This window comes from Temnothorax americanus, unplaced genomic scaffold, assembly GCF_048541705.1.
Source record: "Temnothorax americanus isolate GAGA-0224 unplaced genomic scaffold, ASM4854170v1 Scaffold19, whole genome shotgun sequence".
Taxonomy (NCBI): Eukaryota; Metazoa; Arthropoda; class Insecta; order Hymenoptera; family Formicidae; genus Temnothorax; species Temnothorax americanus.
In genome coordinates, this window is record NW_027509329.1 from 3,655,539 (window position 1) to 3,677,892 (window position 22,354).

Here is a 22,354-nt window from a genome sequence, read left to right on the forward strand (position 1 = left end):
AACAATCGGGTTAACGATGTTAAACCGATTAAGTATTTTTGTAGAGTCTCTCGTGCGGAACCGACCTCTGATGACGTTAAGTTCTCTATGGAACCTTTCCATCATCCTCCAAATAATTCTGACCTTGATATCGAAGTTAGGATCAATCCGGGAAAATTCAGGGACATTCAGCCTCCTATTACGCAAATAAACGATAAATGGTTCATTAATTTATCGTCGGTTGCTATACCTAATGATGTGCAGAACCTTTTACAATTTGGAGATAATTTCAGTCTGCCGGTTTGCAACACAGAGAAACTAACGATAGAGTTTATCAAAAACATTGAACATAATTTGAGAAGGCTCCCTCCGGTTACTCAGTCAGCAATAAGAAATCGCACTGCACATATTGTTAACAACATTGCGAAGGTCCCGATTCCAAAAAGTAATGTCAATCTTAAAATCAAACAACTACTTTCAACAACAAAAGAATTTCTGAAAAGAAACGATAATTTAATTTTAACGCGCGCAGATAAAGGTAATGTAACCGTGGCTCTGGATAAAGATAAATATGTTGAGAGTATAGAGGAGATACTTAGAGACACGGATACATACATAAGAATTAATAAAGATCCCACGAGGAAACTCACTAACAGCATACACGATTTGTTAACAAGATGGAGTAAGTCGGATTTCATCTCGAGATCAACTCACAAACGGATTTTTACTAGTGACGGAGTGCTATCGAGAGCCTATGGCCTCCCGAAGATCCACAAACCAAATTGCCCGTTTCGACTGATAGTTTCGTCCTTGAACAGTCCAACATACGCGTTGGCTGCTTTTCTCCACCGCACAATACATGAAAGCCTCCCGGCCGCTCACAGTCATGTCGCTAATAGCTTCAAATTAGTTGAAAGACTTTCAAAAATACATTTAAGTGACAATTTTGAACTAATCTCACTTGATGTAGTCTCGCTTTTTACGAACGTACCGACAGAAATGGTACTGGACAGCATTTGTGTTAGATGGCACTTAATTTCTAAAAAATGCAAAATTCCAAGATCTGAATTTCTGATAGCGGTGAGATTGGTTCTAAATTCAACTTTTTTCACGTTCAATAGTATTATTTACCAACAAATTTTCGGCTCACCAATGGGCTCTCCTCTTTCTCCCACAGCTGTGGATATAGTTATGCAGGACTTAGAAGCCAGTGCCCTCGCAACATTAAAATACACACCCCCATTTTTTGTGCGATACGTCGACGACATTGCTCTCGCAACTCCTTCCTCCTCACTAGACCACACATTGGAGGTCTTCAACTCCTTCCATCCAAGGCTCCAGTTTACTGTAGAGGTTGGGGAGGGTGGGAGGTTGAACTTCTTGGAAATTACAATGATTCGTCGAAACAATCGGATAATATTTGATTGGTTTCATAAACCAACGTTTTCGGGCAGATACTTGAATTTCATATCTCAACATCCTGTTTGCCAGAAGAGAGGTACAGTCATAAGTTTAATTGATAGAGTTTTTTTGTTGTCTCACCCATCGTTCCATTCAAAGAATTTAGAATTAGCTGTACAAATTTTACTAAATAACTGCTACCCGCTGGATTTCATTTTTAGAAATTTCCACGAGCGCATTAAGTCGCTCATTAACAGAGTGCGTTCTGAGACAGATAGATCTCCTGATGTGCAACCTGAAGAAGCGGCGTCCTTTTTCACGATACCGTACATTCCGCATATTAACGACCAATATAGAAACATCTTAAAAAATCACAAGTTGAGGCTATCATATTATAGCCTGAATAAAATGCAGAATTGTATTAAAACACATAAGGACGCCCTTCCGAAATTTGCACATAGCAACGTAGTATATAAGATTAACTTTGGAGACTGTGATGCTTCTTACGTGGGTCAGACCGGTAGGCAACTACAAACCAGAATTAAAGAACATCAGGCCCACATAAGAAGGAACACAACCAGTCGCTCGGTAATCACAGAGCATAGATTAGAGTCTGGTCATGATTTCGAGTGGAATGCGGTGGAAATTTTGGACAGCGAACCATATATCAATAAACGGTTAATATCTGAAATGATATGTATAAAAAGACAGAAGAATGGTCTGAATATGCAGACGGACACCGAGGATTTACCCGAAAACTATCTCGATGTAATCGAGGGACTTCCAAAAATTTGAGAGTCCCTCGTTTCACGCTTTATTTATTATATTATTGTGAATTTGTATTATACATATATTACCGTATTACAAGGTCTTTGACTGACATCACCGTTATTTGTTTTGCAACGAATATTCTTATACATCGATCTCTCAACTGACATTACCGCTATTTGTTTGTTACCGAATTCTTATACATCGATCTTTTAACCTCGAGACAAGCGAAACATATTAGATCGGTCATTACCTCTTGAAACATTGTCGAGACAGTTTGCGTCCGTTATCTGTGCGCTGTACCGTTCTACGATCAAGTATTATCTCTCGAAACAATGCCAAGATAACTTGCGTCTGTTGTCTACCGTTTTGTGCGCTATACCGTTCACGATTTCATTGTAAGTAACTTCAGTTTATATCGATGTGAACCGTAAATCAGTGTGTCGCTCCGTATGTACGCAGGTATCGCGCAACATATAATGAAGTACCAAATGCATCAGCATAGTCCTCCTAGCCTTCCAACTTGGGAGAGACTCAAGGTTGCTTGCCTATGGAGTAGCGCACACACACCGGAATGACCGCATGGAAAAAGGAACGTGCAACGTGCGAGTATACAATAGCCCAATGACCGCGTTACAATATAGTTTTTAATTTTACACGTTTTTAATTTATTGCGCTGAAGATGACCACAAAAAATGGTCGAAACGTTCGCGAATTTTTTATTTTATTTTTTATGTATTGACGATAAGAAAAATATATATAACTTGCGCCCTATTTACCGCGCCGGCTCTTACTGCCTCTTTTCCTTTAATCGATAAAGTGTATAATTTTTCGTTACTGATCTTTTTGGAAATAGTTATCAGAAATTTTTTGAATTTTTCGGGAAATAATTGATTGATTCTTAAAGAATTGTATATAAAACAGAGGTAGAATTTCTCGGAAAGTGTTATAAACTGTATTAGTTTTTCGTTACTGATCTTTCAAAAATTTTATTAATTTTTAGAGGATGGATTTAATTGCCACGATGTGTATTATTTTTCGATAACAATTTTTTTTTTATGTAGGATAAGTTGTTTATTTCACATATTATATGTGAACAGAGTCACTTCAATTCGTGGTTTTTGTGACTGTCGCGAGTGATAGAAAAGTTATTGGAGTTTTCTTGCAATAACCTGCAGTTAAAACAAAAGAAACAACTTATTCAATTTTTATATAAATAAGATTATCATTAAAAATTTGGATTAATGGAAAGAACAATTTCCAAGAAATAATTTACACAAAAAAGAATGACGCCAAAATTTTGATAAAATATGTGTGTAAAATAATCCAATTTTTTATGAGAAGGAGAGGGAGAGGAAAAGGGAGAGGGAGGGGGAGAGGGAGAGAAAGAGGGAGAGGGAGGGGGGAAGGAGAGGGAGAGGGAGAGGGAAAGGAAGAGGGAGGGGGCGAGGGAGAGGGAGAGGGAAAAGAAAAGAGAGAGATTATTTGCGTGTATTATTACACATGTCCTCCGGGGCGAAGCTCGGGTAACCAGCTAGTAATATATAAAATCCTTACGGGTGGTGTATGTTTGAACGTTAATAACTTGAAAACTATTGGACCGAAATTTTACCACAAGTATATGAAATAGGGGTAGAATTTTCTGGAATGTGCTATAGAGTGTGTATTTCTTTGTTACCGATTTTCTGAAAACCAATTTTTTTAATTTTTCTAATTCTTACGGGTAAAAAAATTTTAAAAATTGGTGTCCAGAAAATAGATAACGAAAAACTATACACTCTATAGCACTCCCCGAAAAATTCTACCCCTATTTCATATACTTGTGGTAAAAATTTGGTCTAATAGTTTTTAAGTTATTAACGTTCAAACATACATCACCCGTAAGGATTTTATATATATTAGTATAGATTATTCAATATTTATTACTAAAGTTGTTTACTTAAGTATATGCTATATACATCACAAACATGTTGTTCTAATTATGCTGATTACAAAATATTATGTACATAGCGCCGGTTTTTCATGATATAAAATTGACGTACTAATTAAAGATAAATAAATACCAAAATAATCCTGTTTTAGATAAAAAAATTTGTGGACGGTTTAGCGATGTACCTAATTATTGTACATCCACTCATTGACGATAAATTACATAACAAGGTAATTATTACCGATAATTACATATATAATAAGACACGCAAATAGTCTCTCTCTCTCTCTCTCTCTCTCTCTCTCTCTCTCTCTCTCTCTCTCTTTCTCTCTCTCTCTCTCTCTCTCTCTCTCTCTCTCTCTAATTAATTAAACTTTTTAAGCGAATTCAATGGTACACATTTAAATAGTATTCTTTCAGATACAAAATTGCTTCAGGAAGTTTTTCTGTACGTCACTTTGTTTTGCTCCTAGAAAAGGAAAAGTGACGCGAACACAAACTTTTAAATTGAAAAATGCCGGGGCAAACTCGATACTTTGTCTGATCAACATGCACAATTTGATCTGGAACTTATTTTTTATTGTTTGAAAATAAAAATACATTGTTTATAGTGTATTTAGAAAGTACAAAAATTCGGAACAAAGTAAAAAACAATTATTGGAAATAAATGAAATAATAAGAACAAAAATTGTTGAACTTTCAATTATCTTCATTTAAACTCATGTCTGAAAAACAATTAATGCAAGTAAACTCGCGATCGCGGACGTGCATATACACATTTGTCATGAGCCATACGGCTGCATGACAAGCATTGTTTGTTATTGGGAGTCGACGAAGCATTGATTTTGCCCCGGACGTCGTTTTTCACTTTTGTCACTCCAAAAACATAAAAATTTTGAAAATATTCAAAATCTATTATTGGATTTGAATACAGCATCTTTCCCGTCAAAATCTTACATATAGGTTCGTAAGAGTTAGAGTTCGATGAAAGAGTAGAAATTTTCGAGAGATCAGAAAAATTACTTTTTACCATCAAAAACGCTTATGTCGCACTAAAAAGTCAACCATAACTGAAATGTTACCAAATTCCATTGATAATATACTGGCACATATAGACACATTTACAGTAGGAAAGGCAAGTTTCTACGATAAATTTAAATTGGCAAAAAACCTAGTGTCAAGTTTGCCCCAGTCTCCCTTATACATATTTGAATATACGTGTTAATAATGAACTTTCTTATTTTTACGAATCAAGCATAATCAGAATTCTATTAGAAATTATTGTTTGTATTTGTATTTGAACTATTTGAAGTGTTAAATTTGTATAATAAGAAATGTTTATAATATTACTTAATGTGATATATTTGCATAAAACTTCATCGATTTAGTTATATAACAGTTTATTACTTTAATATTAAGTATATATATATATATATATATGTGAAAAATGAATGAATTCATGAGAAAAGTAGAAGTAATGTTTAATGCGCAAAATGTAAATCTTATATATATATATATATATGTAGGTCCAGAGGTATGTTCCGGGACTGTTTACGTTTTTTGAAATGTACAGTCCTGGAATATAACGCATATATATGTAATCAGATTCAAAAAACTGTCCCAAAAAATGCCGTAGGACATCAATTTTTTCCAGGACAGTCCTGGAAACTGCCAAATGTCCCGGAATATACCGATATCAAAAATAAAAGTCCCGGAACATACTTCCAGACCTACATATATATATATATATATATATATATATATATATAGACACGTGTGAAACATTGTTCTTTAAATTTTCTGCTCTTTGACAAAGTAAATATTACGCGAATGTACCCTTATCTGAGGGTCCAGGGTTCGAGTCCCTGTTCGGGCGCCATAAAACAACCTAACTTCGAAGCGCGGATCTAGCTCGCGGCGGGTCTGGGTTCGAAGGAGGTGCGGAGAAGCAGACGGGTGGCGAGGTTAGCGAAATGAAGTCGTGCCTCAATTAACTGACAATAGTAACGTTTATTATTTCACAATATACCCTCGCGACATTTGCAAGGGGTCGGCATGCGTGTACCGCTCAGGCGGGGTTCGCTCGCGTGTGTCCGCGCGGTTTTCGACGGTTGGGTATGGCATGCCGTTTTACTTTTTAATAGCAAACATTTTTAGTATACAAATAAAAACTAATTCTCCAATTTACAATAAAGAGAAAAATGGTTTAGGAACATTATTATTATGTCTAGGCATAAAAATAATTAATTAAAATTATGTCTAGACATAATTTTAATTCGTCAAAGTAAAATTTGATGAAAATTGGATGGCACACCGTTATACTTTTCAATAGCATAAATAATATTGTACTCGGTATAAAAGTTTCGAAAAATAATTGTCTAAGAAAAAAATTGCGATTTTTATTAATAAATTAAAATTATGTCTAGACATAAAATAAAAATTGGACGAATTAAAATTATGTCTACACATAATAAAAATTCGGTATTATTTTTATGTCAAGACATAATTTTAATTTATCTAATTTTTATTATGTCTAGACATAATTTTAATTTGTCCAATTTTTATTATGTCTAGACATAATTTTAATTAAAATTAAAATTATGTCTAGACATAATTTTAATTCATGAATAAGAATTGCAATTTTTCTCAGACAATTATTTTTTAAAACGTTTATATCGAGTAAAATATTATTTATGCTGCTGAAAAATAAAACGGCGTTTCACAGCGTTTTATAAAGAAATGTAGCATTATTATTATTATGTGTAGACATAATTATAATGCATTTTTATTATGTCTTAACATAATATAATCTTTCACTTTGCAAAATTTTGAAAAATTGAATGCAATTTTGTAGAAACACATTGAAGGCGTGCATTATTTAAAATGTACAGATTAAATCGCATTTTTAAATTTTGTAATTTACATGCTGCCACAATTTAAGCGTGTCAATTTTTATTATGACATCAGTTATTTAAATTTAGAAGCATTTTATTTTTGCGTTGCATTATGAAAGTAAATCACTTTATAAAACCATTCTTAGTAAAGGAAAAAATTTATTCACCTTATTTTTATAAAAGACTATTTCCGTATTACCCACTTTTCTTATTTAAAGCTTAAGAAGGTTTAGATAAATAATATTTCTTTAAAATATTATCATGTTGAGTCAATAATGCGGTAAACTAAATCCGCACAAAATTACCTTTTTTAAAAAAAGGTAAAAAAGGCGCCAAGTACACGTATAGTATAGTGTATACGTTGTTACTTAAAAAAAAAAGAAAGTGGTAGTATTATACCTCGAAAAAAACCTAAGTAACAAGTGGTAGATCTTTATATCTCAAAAAATCTCGAAAAAATCTAAGCAGTAGTATCTTTATTTCCGAAAAATTATAACCCAAGTGATACACGTCACAAAATTATGTTACCTTATCAAAAAGAAGAGTCGCGCTTCAAGTGATCTATTACAATTACAAAAAAAAATGATATCTCTTTAAGTTAGAGCGCCAATTACAGAGAGAACATGTATATTGCCTCAAAAAATAATTGTTGCACTACATTGAAAAATCTTTACATTGTGTCAATTAGAAAAGAATGTATAATAATAATTTTATAAAATTAAAAAATTTTATTTAAATTTAACAAGGGAATACAAGATATTTAAATACAAAGTTATTTACATGTGTATTTTTTAATGGCCACAAAGAATTACAGAAGTAACAGTACAAAATAAAAATATTTTATTAAAATACATAAATTTTTCTTGTAAAAAAACTTGGCGCTGCTAGACCTTTTAAATAAATAAGGACAACAATAAATAAAAATAATTCAGAGAAGAATACAATGGGAGTAATATTAAATGATTATCAGCGTGGATGTGGGAGTGAGTGATATGGGTGTGCGTGACTACGCGGACGGCGGATAATGCGGCTTATAATTAAGTATAGAATAAGTTTATTTATTTATTTAAAATTTCGAGGTCTAGCAGCGCCAAGTTTTTTTACAAGAAAAATTTATGTATTTTAATAAAATATTTTTATTTTGTACTGTTACTTCTGTAATTCTTTGTGGCCATTAAAAAATACACATGTAAATAACTTTGTATTTAAATATCTTGTATTCCCTTGTTAAATTTAAATAAAATTTTTTAATCTTATAAAATTGTTATTATACATTCTTTTCTAATTGACACAATGTAAAGATTTTTCAATGTAGTGCAACAATTATTTTTTGAGGCAATATACATGTCCTCTCTGTAATTGGCGCTCTAACTTAAAGAGATATCATTTCTTTTTTGTAATTGTAATAGATCACTTGAAGCGCGACTCTTCTTTTTGATAAGGTAACATAATTTTGTGACGTGTATCACTTGGGTTATAATTTTTCGGAAATAAAGATACTACTGCTTAGATTTTTTCGAGATTTTTCGAGATATAAAGATCTACCACTTGTTACTTAGGTTTTTTTCGAGGTATAATACTACCACTTTCTTTTTTTTTTAGGTAACAACATATACACTATACTATACGTGTACTTGGCGCCTTTTTTTACCTTTTTTTAAAAAAGGTAATTTTGTGCGGATATCACGCCTTTTTGTAGTATATTACGCATTGTATAAACAGTATGTACAGGATAAAGCTATTTGGAGGTTATTATACCTCTTATACTATCACTTTGTTTTTTTCGAGGTAACAACATAACAGAGTAACAACATAAGACATATACACTATTATGCGTGTACTTGGCGCTCATTTTACCTTTTTTTTAAAAAGGTAATTTTGTACGGATATCACGCCTTTTTGTAGTGTTACGCATCTTAATCTTATAAACAATATATCTTATAATCTCATAAACCGTATATAATACAAGGTATGAAGCTAAAAGTGTTACGGACTATTATTTCTAAAGAAAACAACAATTTAATATTTTGCTCAGTTTTTTAAAAATAATAATCTGTAACCCTTTTAGTTGTACACCTTGTATATATTTTTCAATTTCAACATAAAACATAATCGCAATAAAGCATGATTAATGTTAATAAGTCGTTAACTGTGAAATTCTTTATTTATTTTTATTTGCGTGTCTTACTGAATGTTGTTCGCAACTGTATATGTACCGATATCTTCAGGTATCGATATTTTTGATAATTATTTTTACGTCAGACATAATTTTAATTCATCCAATTTTTATTATGTCTAGACATAATTTTCGTCCAATTTTTATTATGTCTAGACATAATTTTAATTCAGCGATTTTTATTATGTCATGACATAATTTTAATTCTGCCGCTAGGGAAATTTTAAGTCGATTTTTATGAATCAAGCTTGAATTCAATGTTTAGGTATCCCAGGTTGCCGATGACGAGGTCCACATAGCACGCTCTATAGTTTTCGGTGTCCAGGTGTATTAATACCTTGAATTCGATGGCCACGTGTTCCAAGTTGCCGATGACGAGGTCCACATAGTGCGCTTCGTAGTTTTCGGTGTCTACATGTATTAATACCTCGAATTCGATATTTACGTGTCCTACTTTGCTAGCCTAGCAATCGTGAGCAGTTGCTCGTTTTCGCTCGTTTCCTCTTTTTTGACTTACTGGATTAAAAAGAGAGGAAACGAGCAAAAACGAGCAACTGCTCACGATTGCTAGGCTAGCGGAGTATCGGCTGAACGCACATATTCTGATTTAAAGTTATTAATACACCTAGACACCAAAAACTATGAAGCGCACTATCTGGATCCCGTCATCGGCAACCTGGGATACGTGGACATCAATTTCAAGGTATTAATACACGTAGACACCGAAAACTACGGAGCGCAATATGTGGACCTTGTCATCGGCAACCTGGGACACCTAAACATTGAATTCAACATATTATTACACCTGGACACCGAAAACTACGAAGCGCACTATCTGGACCTTGTCATCGGCAACCTGGGACATCTAGACATCAAATTCAACGTACGATTACACCTAGACACCAAAAACTATGAAGCGCACTATCTGGATCCCGTCATCGGCAACCTGGGATACGTGGACATCGAATTCAAAATATTAATACACGTAGACACCGAAAACTACGGAGCGCACTATGTGGACCTTGTCATCGGCAACCTGGGACACCTAGACATCGAATTCAACGTACAATTACACCTGGACACCGAAAACTATAAAGCGCACTATCTGGATCCCGTCATCGGCAACCTGGGACACGTGAACATCAAATTCGAGGTATTATTACACCTAGACACCGAAAACTACGGAGCGCGATATCTGGACCTCGTCATCAGCAACCTGGGACACGTGGACACCGAAAACTACGGAGCGCACTATGTGGACCTTGTCATCGGCAACTTGGGACACCTAGACATCGAATTCAACGTACGATTATACCTGGACACCGGAAACTATAAAGCGCACTATATGGATCCCGTCATCGGCAACCTGGGTACGTGGACATCGAATTCAAAATATTAATACACGTAGACACCGAAAACTACGGAGCGCACTATGTGGACCTCGTCATCGGCAACCTGGGACACCTAGACATCGAATTCAACATACGATTACACTTGGACACCGAAAACTATAAAGCGCACTATCTGGACCTCGTCATCGGCAACCTGGGATACATAGACATTAAATTCAAGCTCGATTCATAAGAATCGACTTAAAAATTCTCTAGCGGCACTTTCTGCCAAGCGTAGAGAACCTTCTTTTCCGTTGACTCAATATTTATTATATATATACCTAATTTACCTAAATAGAAATCTTTCTCCTGACCGATAAATCTATCGACCTAATTTCGAAATACGCGCGCGATATCGAAACTGGCGATACCTGCGCCGCCAGCGTCGAAAAAGTGAAAGGGACGTTTCTCTGATAATCATAATAATATTGAGACGTCAGCGTTAGGAGGAGGAGTATCTTAAAAATAAATTTTCGCATTTGGACTTTGCGTCGCAATATCTCCGCTCGTAGGGCACGTAGCGGAATGTTATGAGAGAAACCCCCCCCTAATTGGACCCCAAGCTATCGATCAAGCCTACTTAGAACTTGATTCGTTCACTCGTTATCGAGATCTCAACATCTCAGGTACTCGCAACCCGTCGCGTCGCGTAAAAGAGTCACGGTCGGTCTCGCTCCGCGTGTACTTGGCGCGAGACACTACCGTGTCTCTTGAATTATGTTTCGACACAATAATTTACTGAATAAAAATTATGTCCAAATATAAAAATAATTAAAATTTGTATTACGCATCCTGACATTATTTAATTTACTAAATTAAAATTATGCCCAAATACAACGCACAACGTGTATAAAAATAAAACCAGATTTTTATTATAGCAGGACATAATTTTTAATCCTACAATTATTATTATGTCAAGACATAATTAAAATTCAGAATTAAAATTATGCCTTGACATAATTTTAATTCAACGAATAAAAATTTTATCTAAATACATAAATGTTTAGATGATCAAATTTTGAATTTTAATTATACCCACATAATTTTAATTCATCCAATTTTTATTAAAAAGAATAAAAATTGTATGAATTAAAATTATGTCTAGACATAATAAAAATTGGATGAATTAAAATTATGTCTGACAAAAATAAATCCGCATTTTTATTATGTGTACACATAATTTTAATTCATACAATTTTTATTATGTCTACACATAATTTTAATTCAGCCAATTTTTATTATAATTCCGCATTTTTATTATGTGTACACATAATTTTAATTCATCCCATTTTTACTATGTCTAGACCACGGTCGTATACACAGGTCTGGCAACTCGGGCCGAATTTTAGTGGTGGAGGTAGCACTTATTGAAGCAGGTTTTTTAATTTATGATATCGCCACCACGTGTCGCTACTATCTAGTATACAGCCGCCATCACGGTCGTACCTCGACCTCGGCCGCCGTTATATCATATGTTCAGTGGTTCAATGTACGGTCGTGTTACGTGTATAGCCGCTGAGCTAATAATTTTGAAAAATCTAATCTGAGTGCCTACGTCGTTTATCCAACAGTTTCTCAACTACTTGCTCACCACCTTTGCCAGCATTATCTCCTTCTTACGCTGAATTGGGCCCGGAACGCCGTTCTTCACAGTAATAACCGTCAAAATGACGACGTAACCTATAACGACGCTATTGCTGCTGTGGCTAGCCATCTCCCTCAGCATTTGCATCATCACCGACCTTTCCTTTGCCTTGCTCTAAAATGTTCTCTAATTACAAAAAAGAAGAGGTGTCATAATTGCAGTTATCTAAGAAAACTGCAGTTACAAAAGGAAGTGAGGTTTAATAAGCGCAAAACGCTGCTTCGCATTCGGAGCACTTCAAACCCAGTCGAGAAACATAAAGTGATGGCAATGCAGAAAAAATATAACAATAAAAGGCGTAAGATATTTGTGCAAGCAGGTTCTAAAAATTTATAACTCGTGTGACACCTGTATAAAAGCTGTGAAAATTAATTCCTGCAGTCGAGCTTCAGTACCGAACGCGTCAACGAAACTGATTGATATAAAAACTTGTGGTGGCTTGATTCACGCCAATCCTAGATTTTTTAATCTTATCCGTCACGTAGAAGCATGCTTCGCAAAATATGCATATCATGTGGATGTTTTTAAGTTAACATTTGATGACGTTATTACAACGTATGATTTTACGTTTTCGTGCAAAGATCACGCTTCTGACATACTATATTTTGCATTGATTTATTACATTCGGTTAAGGATGAGGCAACACACGCTCATCAACAAAACTTAAAATTAAGCAAAATATTTGTTGTAAAAAAAGCTGTCAAAATTGACGAATGAATAAACTGCTCTATATATAATAATGTTATATTGTACTTTTTTTACCATGTAAACCTGAAATGTGTGTTTTTTTATACACATTTCTGATACAATTTATACAATTTAAACATTATTCATGAGTAAATAATGTTAAAATTGTATCAATGATTTATTGGTGAATGATTCATTGGTGAATGATTCATCCAGAATCGAACATCAATATCATCAAAATGTCTCATGCCATAGCTAAAGACACTCGACTAAACGTTACTTAAAATCACGGTATAATAAGACTCGGTCATATTTATCGTGCTCGCCTGCATGTACAACGAATTTATTGCCCGCTAGTCAGCATCGCGTTCTTTATTTGTCTCGTTATAACCGTACTTAAATTTGGCGCGTTTTGTAATTCATTGTCTGGCCGCCGCTGTCGTTGCGATCTAGTAGCCCGACTAGCTTCAATAAGTGAGTCACCCCCCACCACCGGAGTTGCCAGACCTGTGTATACGACCGTGGTCTAGACATAATAAAAATGAATTAAAATTATGTGTACACATAATTTTAATTCAGCCAATTTTTATTATGTCTTGACATAATTTTAATTCTGCCGCTAGGGAATTTTTAAGTCGATTCTTATGAATCAAGCTTGAATTCGATGTCTAGGTATCCCAGGTTGCCGATGACGAGGTCCAGATAGTGCGCTTCATAGTTTTCGGTATCCAGGTGTAATCGTACGTTGAACTTGATGTCTACGTGTCCCAGGTTGCCGATGACGAGGTCCAGATAGCGCGCTTCGTAGTTTTCGGTGTCTAGGTGTATTAGACATAATAAAAATTTTATTATGTCTAGACATAATAAAAAAGGGGGGGTCCCGTTTGCCTACAATCCCGATTGCCAACAGCTTCGTTTGCCCACAACATTTTGCCTACAGCTTCGTTTGCCGACATTCCCGATTGCCTACAGAGCGATTGCCTACAAGCATTATTGCACACATGTTACAGTTAAAAATATGAACGTACGTTTGCACACATGGCCAAACACATTGCACACATAACTTTATTGCACACAAGCAGATTGCACACATGACATTATTGCGCACACATACATTGCACACATGACTTAATTGCGCGCGTACACATTGCACACATGGTTATATTGCACACATGAAATAAAACAATCATCTTAACACTTTGCACACATGACATTATTGCGCACATACACATTGCACATATAACATATTGCACACGTACACTTTGCACACATAACATTATTGCGCACATTCATTTTGCACACATGACATTATTGCGTACATACACATTGCACACATGGCTATATTGCACACATAAAATAAAAAATCATATTAACACATTGCACACATGACGTATTGCACAACAACACTTTGCACACATAATATTATTGCAAACATACACTTTGCACACATGACATTATTTCGCACATACACATTGCACACATGGCTATATTGCACACATAAAATAAAAAATCATATTAACACATTGCACACATGACGTATTGCACACGTACACTTTGCACACATGACATTATTGCGCACATACACTTTGCACACATGACATTATTGCGCACATACACATTGCACACATGGCTATATTGCACACATAAAATAAAAAATCATATTAACACATTGCACACATGACGTATTGCGCACATACACGTTGCACACATAAAATAAAAAATCATATTAACACATTGCACACATGACGTATTGTACACATACACTTTGCACACATGACATTATTGCGCACATACACATTGCACACATAATATTATTGCGCATATAAGATAAGAAAATCATATTAGCACATTGCACACATAACGTTATTGCACACATACCCTTTGCACACATGGGGTGCGTTCCACTTATCGCTCGCAACGCTCGTGGAATCATTTCATCCTTCTTGTTTGTCAAATGTTAAACAAGGACAAAATGATGCTCGCAAGCGTTGTGAGCGATAAGTGGAACCCAGCCATGATAATATTGAGCACATACACATTGCACACATGACTTTATTGCGCACATACACATTGCACACATAATATTATTGCGCACATAAAATAAGAAAATCATATTAGCACATTGCACACATAACGTTATTGCGCACATACACATTGCACACATGTTCATCCCAAGTCTTAAGGAGAATTGAAAAGTTAAAATAATATCACTGTGATGTCATATTGACCAAACTAATGACTTTTCATCACGATTGAAATCTTGATTTTAGATGACTTAAAACATTTTATATATGCTGACTCCTTTTTTTATTATAATATTATAATATTACAATATTATAATATTATAATATAATATTATAACTTTTTATTTTTAAATAATGTGGTATTCTAGACAACATGCATGTCTCAAATCTAGACAAATGACGTCATAAAGACATCATAAAGACATGTTCAAGACGTCTTATGATATAACGTCTTTAAGACGTTTATTTAGGCCGGTTTTCATAGGTTGGTATTCATAGTTGAATCTTATATTTAATCCCATCTTAAGTACGATTTTAAGATGTTATGAACCAATCACAGAGCCGTATTAGCATCTTAAGACATTACTTAAGACGGTCTTAAAATAAGAATTAGTCGGTTTTTATGTTTAAGACCAGCGTCTTAAGTACAATCCTGAGATGTTATTAACCAATCACAGAACCGCATTCGCGTCTTAAGACATTACTTAAGACGGTCTGGAAATAAGATCCGACTATGAATACCGGCCTTAATAATGTCTGTTATTGGGAGTTTGAACCATAGACTTATATAGATATAAACCGGCTTCTGCCGTAAAAGGCAGCGTGGGAACATGACGGCAGACATAGCCTCAATTGTAGTTATTTTTCTTTCTTTTGATTGCTTGGTAGGGATAGAAGTCTACACTAATAAAACCCTATAAAAGTCAGTATATACACGTCGTCCGCCATTTCGGTGCCAACCGCATGTGTGCGTATGTGCGAAAGGTTATATGTTTTTGTATACGTCAATACGCCTTTTAGTCTCGCTATAATGAAATGGAGTAGACACAATGTGACTCCGACACTTAAAAAACGAATTCTGCTGCAGTTTGGTTTCCTTCTCTCTATTCTTCATGGGCCGGTCTATCTATATAATTCGATGGTTTAAACATTCTATTGATGATGCAAAGCATGCGCGAGCGCTCCTGGTGGCAAAATTTGAACTAGCTTAAAGTTGATACACTGGAGCTGATTGGAGAGACTTAACTTCTATAAGTCCCAGTCTACAATAGGTGTTTTAAGCCTCAAGCCCGAAGAAATTGACCAATCAAAGTCAATTATTCTCCTCAAATTCAACTGTAATTGAACAATTTCTTAAGGCTTAGAGATTAAAACACCTATTGTAGACCGATACTGAGTCTTAAGTACAATGAGGACCAAAAATGAGTTTCTTTTTCAATGTAGATGAGCTACCTTTCAGCCAATTACGTGTCTAAAAATGATGCGCTTATTTACACTTATCTATATTGAAAAAGAACCCATTTTTGCTCCTCAATGTACATACGTCTCTCCAATCGGCTCCAATGGGCGCGTTCAGCAGATCAAGCCGCTCAGTAGCAGTCGAACGTGATTGGCTCTTACTTTTAGAACCAACCAATCAGCGCAGAGTGTTGATAAGACAAATTCAACAGTTGTGTCTGCTGAACGCGGCCATAGGCTGGTATTCACAGTCTTCAAGACCGTCTTAAGTAATGTCTTAAGACGCTAATACGACTCTGTGATTGGTTCATGACATCTTAAGATTGAACTTAAGACGGTCTTAAATAACTATGAATACTGGCCATAGTGTCTACTTTACACTAGTTTAGATTTTGCCACCAGGAGCGCGCTCGCGCAGCGCTTTGTGTAAAGTCACTAGATTTATAAAGTTTCATAATCATCCGCCATTTTGGCTCCATCACACAAATAGCGTATATATATATACGGGTACAATTTCATGATGACGTTGGATTCGAGCGTCAAATCTGGTCACGTGACTACGTTTGACGCTCTATCTGTGGAGAGGGCAATAGCATCAAACAGCCAGCATCCATGCTTGCTCGTTTGAACGTCTACGGAGTTATGGCTTATGCACACAGGACGCGGAAACGCTTGCCGCGCGGCAAGGAGCAACGCGGTAGCCAATCAACGTGTTGTTTTTCCGTAAGAACCAAAAGTTTATTGGCTATCGCGTCACTTTTTGCCGCGCGGCAAACGTTTCCGCGTCCTGTGTGCAGAAGCCATTATAATATGTGTCCGTATTTCATTGGTCAAGGTGCAATTTCATGGAAATCTGGTCACGTGATAGATTTTTGAATTCCCGCGTCGAATGAAAAAAACTAAACTGTGTTTAGCTTTGACGTTCGACGCTCATTTTAGTAAATAAAGTTGCAATTTCATGGACGCTAGAAACCAGCGGCAAATATAGTCACGTGACAAATTGCCGCTCGTCTAATGGAGGGAGAAGTAAGCGGTAAAACGTGCGCGTCGTGAAATCGTCGCTTGCGATTGGCATTCATCGTTGATTATTGAATTTCGCGGCACGCTGAAAAAGCTGAGACGGTTTGAACTTTTTCCCCCCACTACATTTTCTTGAAGTCGCCGCTGGTTTCTAGCGTCCTTGAAATTGCACTTTAGCGTTTTTCATTGGCAGAACTGGTGCGCACTCAGTGCACATTAAGGCCGTTGTACACTGATTTAATCTCTAATATTTAAAGTAAAATGCAAATATTTTGACTGATAAAATACCTAGTACATATTTTACCAAATAGTGCAATAAAGAATATTGAGGATTTCATGATTTAACCCGTTTATTAAACATACACATTACGTTGATTTGTGTACAACGGCTTTAATGTGCACCGAGTGCGCACCAGTTCTGCCAAAGAAAAACGCTTAAGTTACATGTAATATGACAAATGTGCACTTTGGTGCACTTTTTGATGCCATTTTTGCTCCAAATGCTAAAGGATTGGAACTATACGTTTACACGGCCGAAGTTATAACATTGATGTTATAACTACTGACGTTAAATGTTGTGTAAACGCTCTTTTACGAAGTTATTACATCAATGTAATAACCTCGTCGTAAAAAAGCGTTTACACGGCATTTAACGTCAGTAATTATTGTTATAACTTCAGCGTAAATCGGGCCGTGTAAACGTAGTCAATGCGGATTGCGGTACTTTATAAATCTAGTGACTTTAGCTTTGCGTCGCCAATGCGACATAAGCGGCCGCTGCGTAAACTAATAAATATGGCCACCGCGTCGACAATGGTTGTTTTCCAGCAACGACACAATGCGACACAAAGTGACACAGTGTTCGACACAATGCTTTCCTACAAAGACACACCTCGACACAAGTATACACAGCTAAAAAGGTGAGTTGAGAGATTTGTGTTCAATTCATGGTTGCCAATTATTTGACGAACATAGGGAAATTTTAAGTTATAAAAATTAAAACACTGTCTTTTTAGCGCTCTCCTCGTACTGTCAGTACGAATCTGATAGATAATCGGATCCGCATGTGTGATTAATTGAATTTTCGACATACTGCAAACCATTATAAAAATAAAAATGTTGGTATTTATTTAGAATAGCTACTGCACCTCGAAAATTAATAAAAATAGGCTCATTCGACGTATTTGTGGCCATCTAATAACCGTATCCAATTTAGTCAGAAGCCAGTTTACAATTCGTCGTAAAATTCGAAATACGAATGAAATTGAAACATCAAATCTATCAGACAAGGTTCGTAATGGTTCGGTATTTGCAATATACCATAAAAATAATAAAAAGCTCAGTTCTGCAGAGACTGGTTTTGTTCTAAAAGAATGTGATGGAATATAACCAGAAAGTTCCAATTCATCTAAAAATAAATTTTATTATTTTATACTTTTGCATAATGTAAACGACCCAGAAAACATTGAGGTCTTGCAGATATCTAAAAGATATCTTATTAAAGATATCTTCAAGATATTTCTAGAAGATATTTAAAAGCTGTCTGAAAGATGTCTAAAAAGATTTTGTTGAAGATATCTTTGTAGAATTGCTAAAAGATATCTGTAGACATCTGAAAAACATCTTAAAAGATATCTTTGAAATATTAGAAATAGACATATTAAAGATATCTAAATTATATCTCGCTGCGCGAATTCTTCCCGTTATTGATGGTGACCATTGGTGACAAACGAGGTTAAGATGCCATTTGAGAGCGTTACTTTTATCGAGAGGTAATCTTTTTTTTTTTAATTAAACTCTTATTAAACGTTATATAAATTTATGAAAAATATTTCTACACTTAATTTATTTAATATTTGTTATATAGTATATATATATATATATATATATATATATATATATCAATTAAATAATTTATACTAACTATATATTCTAATTAATAAAGATATATAACCTCGAACTTGTAGGCAGAATAGTTTTATAATCAATTATTCTAATATATATTATGTAACAAATATTACATAAATTAAAAATGTGAAAATACTTTTAACTAAATATTTAGAAATTTTTGAACTTTTTGATATAGGGTGTCTACATGACGTAATAATTTTTTATAATCATAGTCGAAATTTGGAGGCTAAAAAATTGGTCAGCGCTTAATGAATGTATCATTTAATTTATTGTCAAAGAAACGCTCTCAACTGAAACAGGCTGTTAGATGGATTTCAAGAATGTATACTTATTATACGCATAGACTTATTATACGCATAGACTTATTATACATAGAAAATGCCTAATAAAGAAACGATGGTGAAACTATACAATAGAAAACTCTTTGTTCGGTACAATAGAAAAGGTAAATCATAATAAATATACATCATGTAAAATTTGAAATCTACATGTTTAATTTGTATTGTCAAGATAGTTTGTTTGACATATTTTATCTAACAAGGGCAAGATTATTGTATAACTAAACAGTTTTTTAGATTTTATTGATTAATGTTTACTAATCATAAAATTTTTGTATGATTTACATTTACACTAATAAGAATTTTGTTTTTACAAAAGATATATGTGGAAGTGGAAAGAGTAAATACTCAACATTAATTTTTTTTGCTACGATTTGAGTTCTTATAAAATCTTGTTTTACCAAACAGTCTTATTTCTTCTAAAATAAGAGAAGCTTTCTCCTAACGATATACTGTATTGCCATATATATGTTTTTTATCCTATTTAGTAATAGAATAGGGATATCCTATTTAGTAATAGAATCTTTAACATATGGAAACATATAGCAGTACAATATGTCACGTTAGGAGAAAGCTTCTCTTATTTTAGAACAAATAAGACTGTTTGGCAAAACAAAATTTTATAAGAACTCAAATCATAGCAAAGAAAATTAATGTTAAGTTCTTCAGATGAGAACGACGAAGAAACTCAGACATTGAAATTAATATATTACGAGTACGTATGCCATATTTTGTACCCAAATTTATTATACAAAAGTTTTAATAAATCACATTTTGTATCTAGTTTGATCATAAAATTGGCATGTCATAAGGGTTTTGGCATTTGGAGTTGTGTCGATATAACCGAGCAGTACTAGAAACTCCGACAATTCGGGACGATCCGGAGACATATTGCGTTTTCTCTTTTATCTTATGCTCGCAAATGAGTAGGCTGATTTAATTGACAGATTATGCACTGATAAACTCCTTGATGAGATACACACTTTTACAAGTAATGATTATGATTATTTTGAAATATTTAAATAAAAATATTTAAATGTTTAAATATAAATAAATATTATAAATATTTAAATATTTAAATATTTAAATATTTATATAAAATATTTAAATATAAATATTTAAATATTTATCTATTTCTAATTTTTTTGTAGTCATTTGCGCAAACACGACCTTTTGTTGAAATGTAATATAATATAGGAATATGTAATATGTTGCTATATGTGAGTTATGTGTTGCTATTTGTTTTCTGTAAACAGCAACTCTTAATTAATAAACTTAACATTATTGTGCTATATACATGTAAAATTGGGAACACAGACTTCTGCATAACGCATAATACGTAACGCATAAAGAAATGAACCAATCAGAGTCCTTTACTTTCATCGATTGAAATAAAGGATTCTGATTGAGTCATTTCTTTACACGTTAAAAAACTTAAGCAGTAAAACTTAAGCAGTAAAGTGTCGTCTACAATGGCAGCAGGAGTATGCAGTAAGACGTAAGCAATAAGTTATTGACCAACCACAGTCGATTATTCTTGAATTGTAAACATCCCATTAGTCAATAACTTACTGCTTACGTCTTATTGTATACTCCCGCTGCCATTGTAGACGACGCTTAAGAAATCAACAGTATGGATTCACTACTGCTTAGGGCCGTGCCTTAAGTTCTTGACTGTGATTGACTGATTTGCTTACTGCTTCAGTTTTACTGCTTAAGTTTTTTTATGTGTCACGGCCTTAACAAATTTTGTCAAAGGCGCGAAACGACACGTTGAAAGATATATAGTATTTCTTAGCTGGTACTTGCAGATAAAAAGATATTTGGCTAAAGAGACTACACCTTAGATCGCTTATATTATCACACTTATAAAAAAATCCGAAAACTGACCTTTTTCCTTAACAAAGTTTGTAAGCTGCACATGACTAGGCTTCGTATCACATTCTTTTCGCGATTATTTATTAATTGTCGAGGGAAAATGTTAGCTTTCCGAACACTTTATAATTGTGTTGAAAAACGATCTAAAGTAATTTTTTTCTAATATTTTTTTATTTGTAAATGGAATGTGTCTTAAGATGTTTTAAACTAATCACAAAGTCGTATTAGCATCTTGAGACATTACTTAAGACGGTCTTGAAATAAGAACAGTAGACTATGGCCGGTATTCGTAATAGTCGGATCTTATTTCAAGACCGTTTTATGTAAGTCTCGGTCTACAATAAATGTTTTAAGCTTTAAATAAGAAACTGACCAATCACAGTCAATTATTTTCCTCAAATTCAACTGTGATTGAACAATTTCTTAAGGCATAAGGTCCATCTACAATGAGTTGCAATCACAAGAGTCGTAAGAAATTGACCAATCACAGTTCATTATTCTTTGACCGCAAGGAGAATAATAGACTGTGATTGGTCAATTTCTTATGACTCTTACGACTGCGACTTATTGTAGATGGCCCTTTAGACCTTAAAATATCTATTGTAGACCGGGACTAATGTCTTACGATGTTAATACAGCTGATTGGTTCATGACATATTAAGATTGTACTTAAGACGGTCTTAAACATAAGATCCGACTAATGAATACTGGCCTATTGGGAAAGAAAACATCTACCGTGGGAAAAGGAACACTAGCATAACAAACATGGCCGCCACGTCGACATGCAGTATTGACATTAGCTGTATATGGATAATGATGTGAAAAAATTATTATTTTGTTAATTTTACATGAGA

At 34.3% G+C, this 22,354-nt stretch overlaps 1 protein-coding gene and 1 long non-coding RNA gene across 2 annotated transcripts; both read left to right on the forward strand.

Moving 5' to 3' along the window:
• Positions 1 to 87: 87 nt before the first annotated feature.
• Positions 88 to 1,857, forward strand: LOC143896565 (uncharacterized; the record flags this gene model as incomplete). Its single annotated transcript, XM_077404507.1, has 1 exon — positions 88 to 1,857. A coding segment is annotated over exon 1 (1,770 nt), but the record flags the coding sequence as incomplete, so codon positions are not given.
• Positions 1,858 to 1,876: 19 nt separating this feature from the next.
• LOC143896639 (uncharacterized) lies at positions 1,877 to 2,835 on the forward strand. The gene is made up of 2 exons (XR_013256719.1): positions 1,877 to 2,546; positions 2,611 to 2,835. It is a non-coding gene; the product is annotated as an uncharacterized LOC143896639 (long non-coding RNA).
• The last annotated feature ends 19,519 nt before the right edge of the window (positions 2,836 to 22,354 follow it).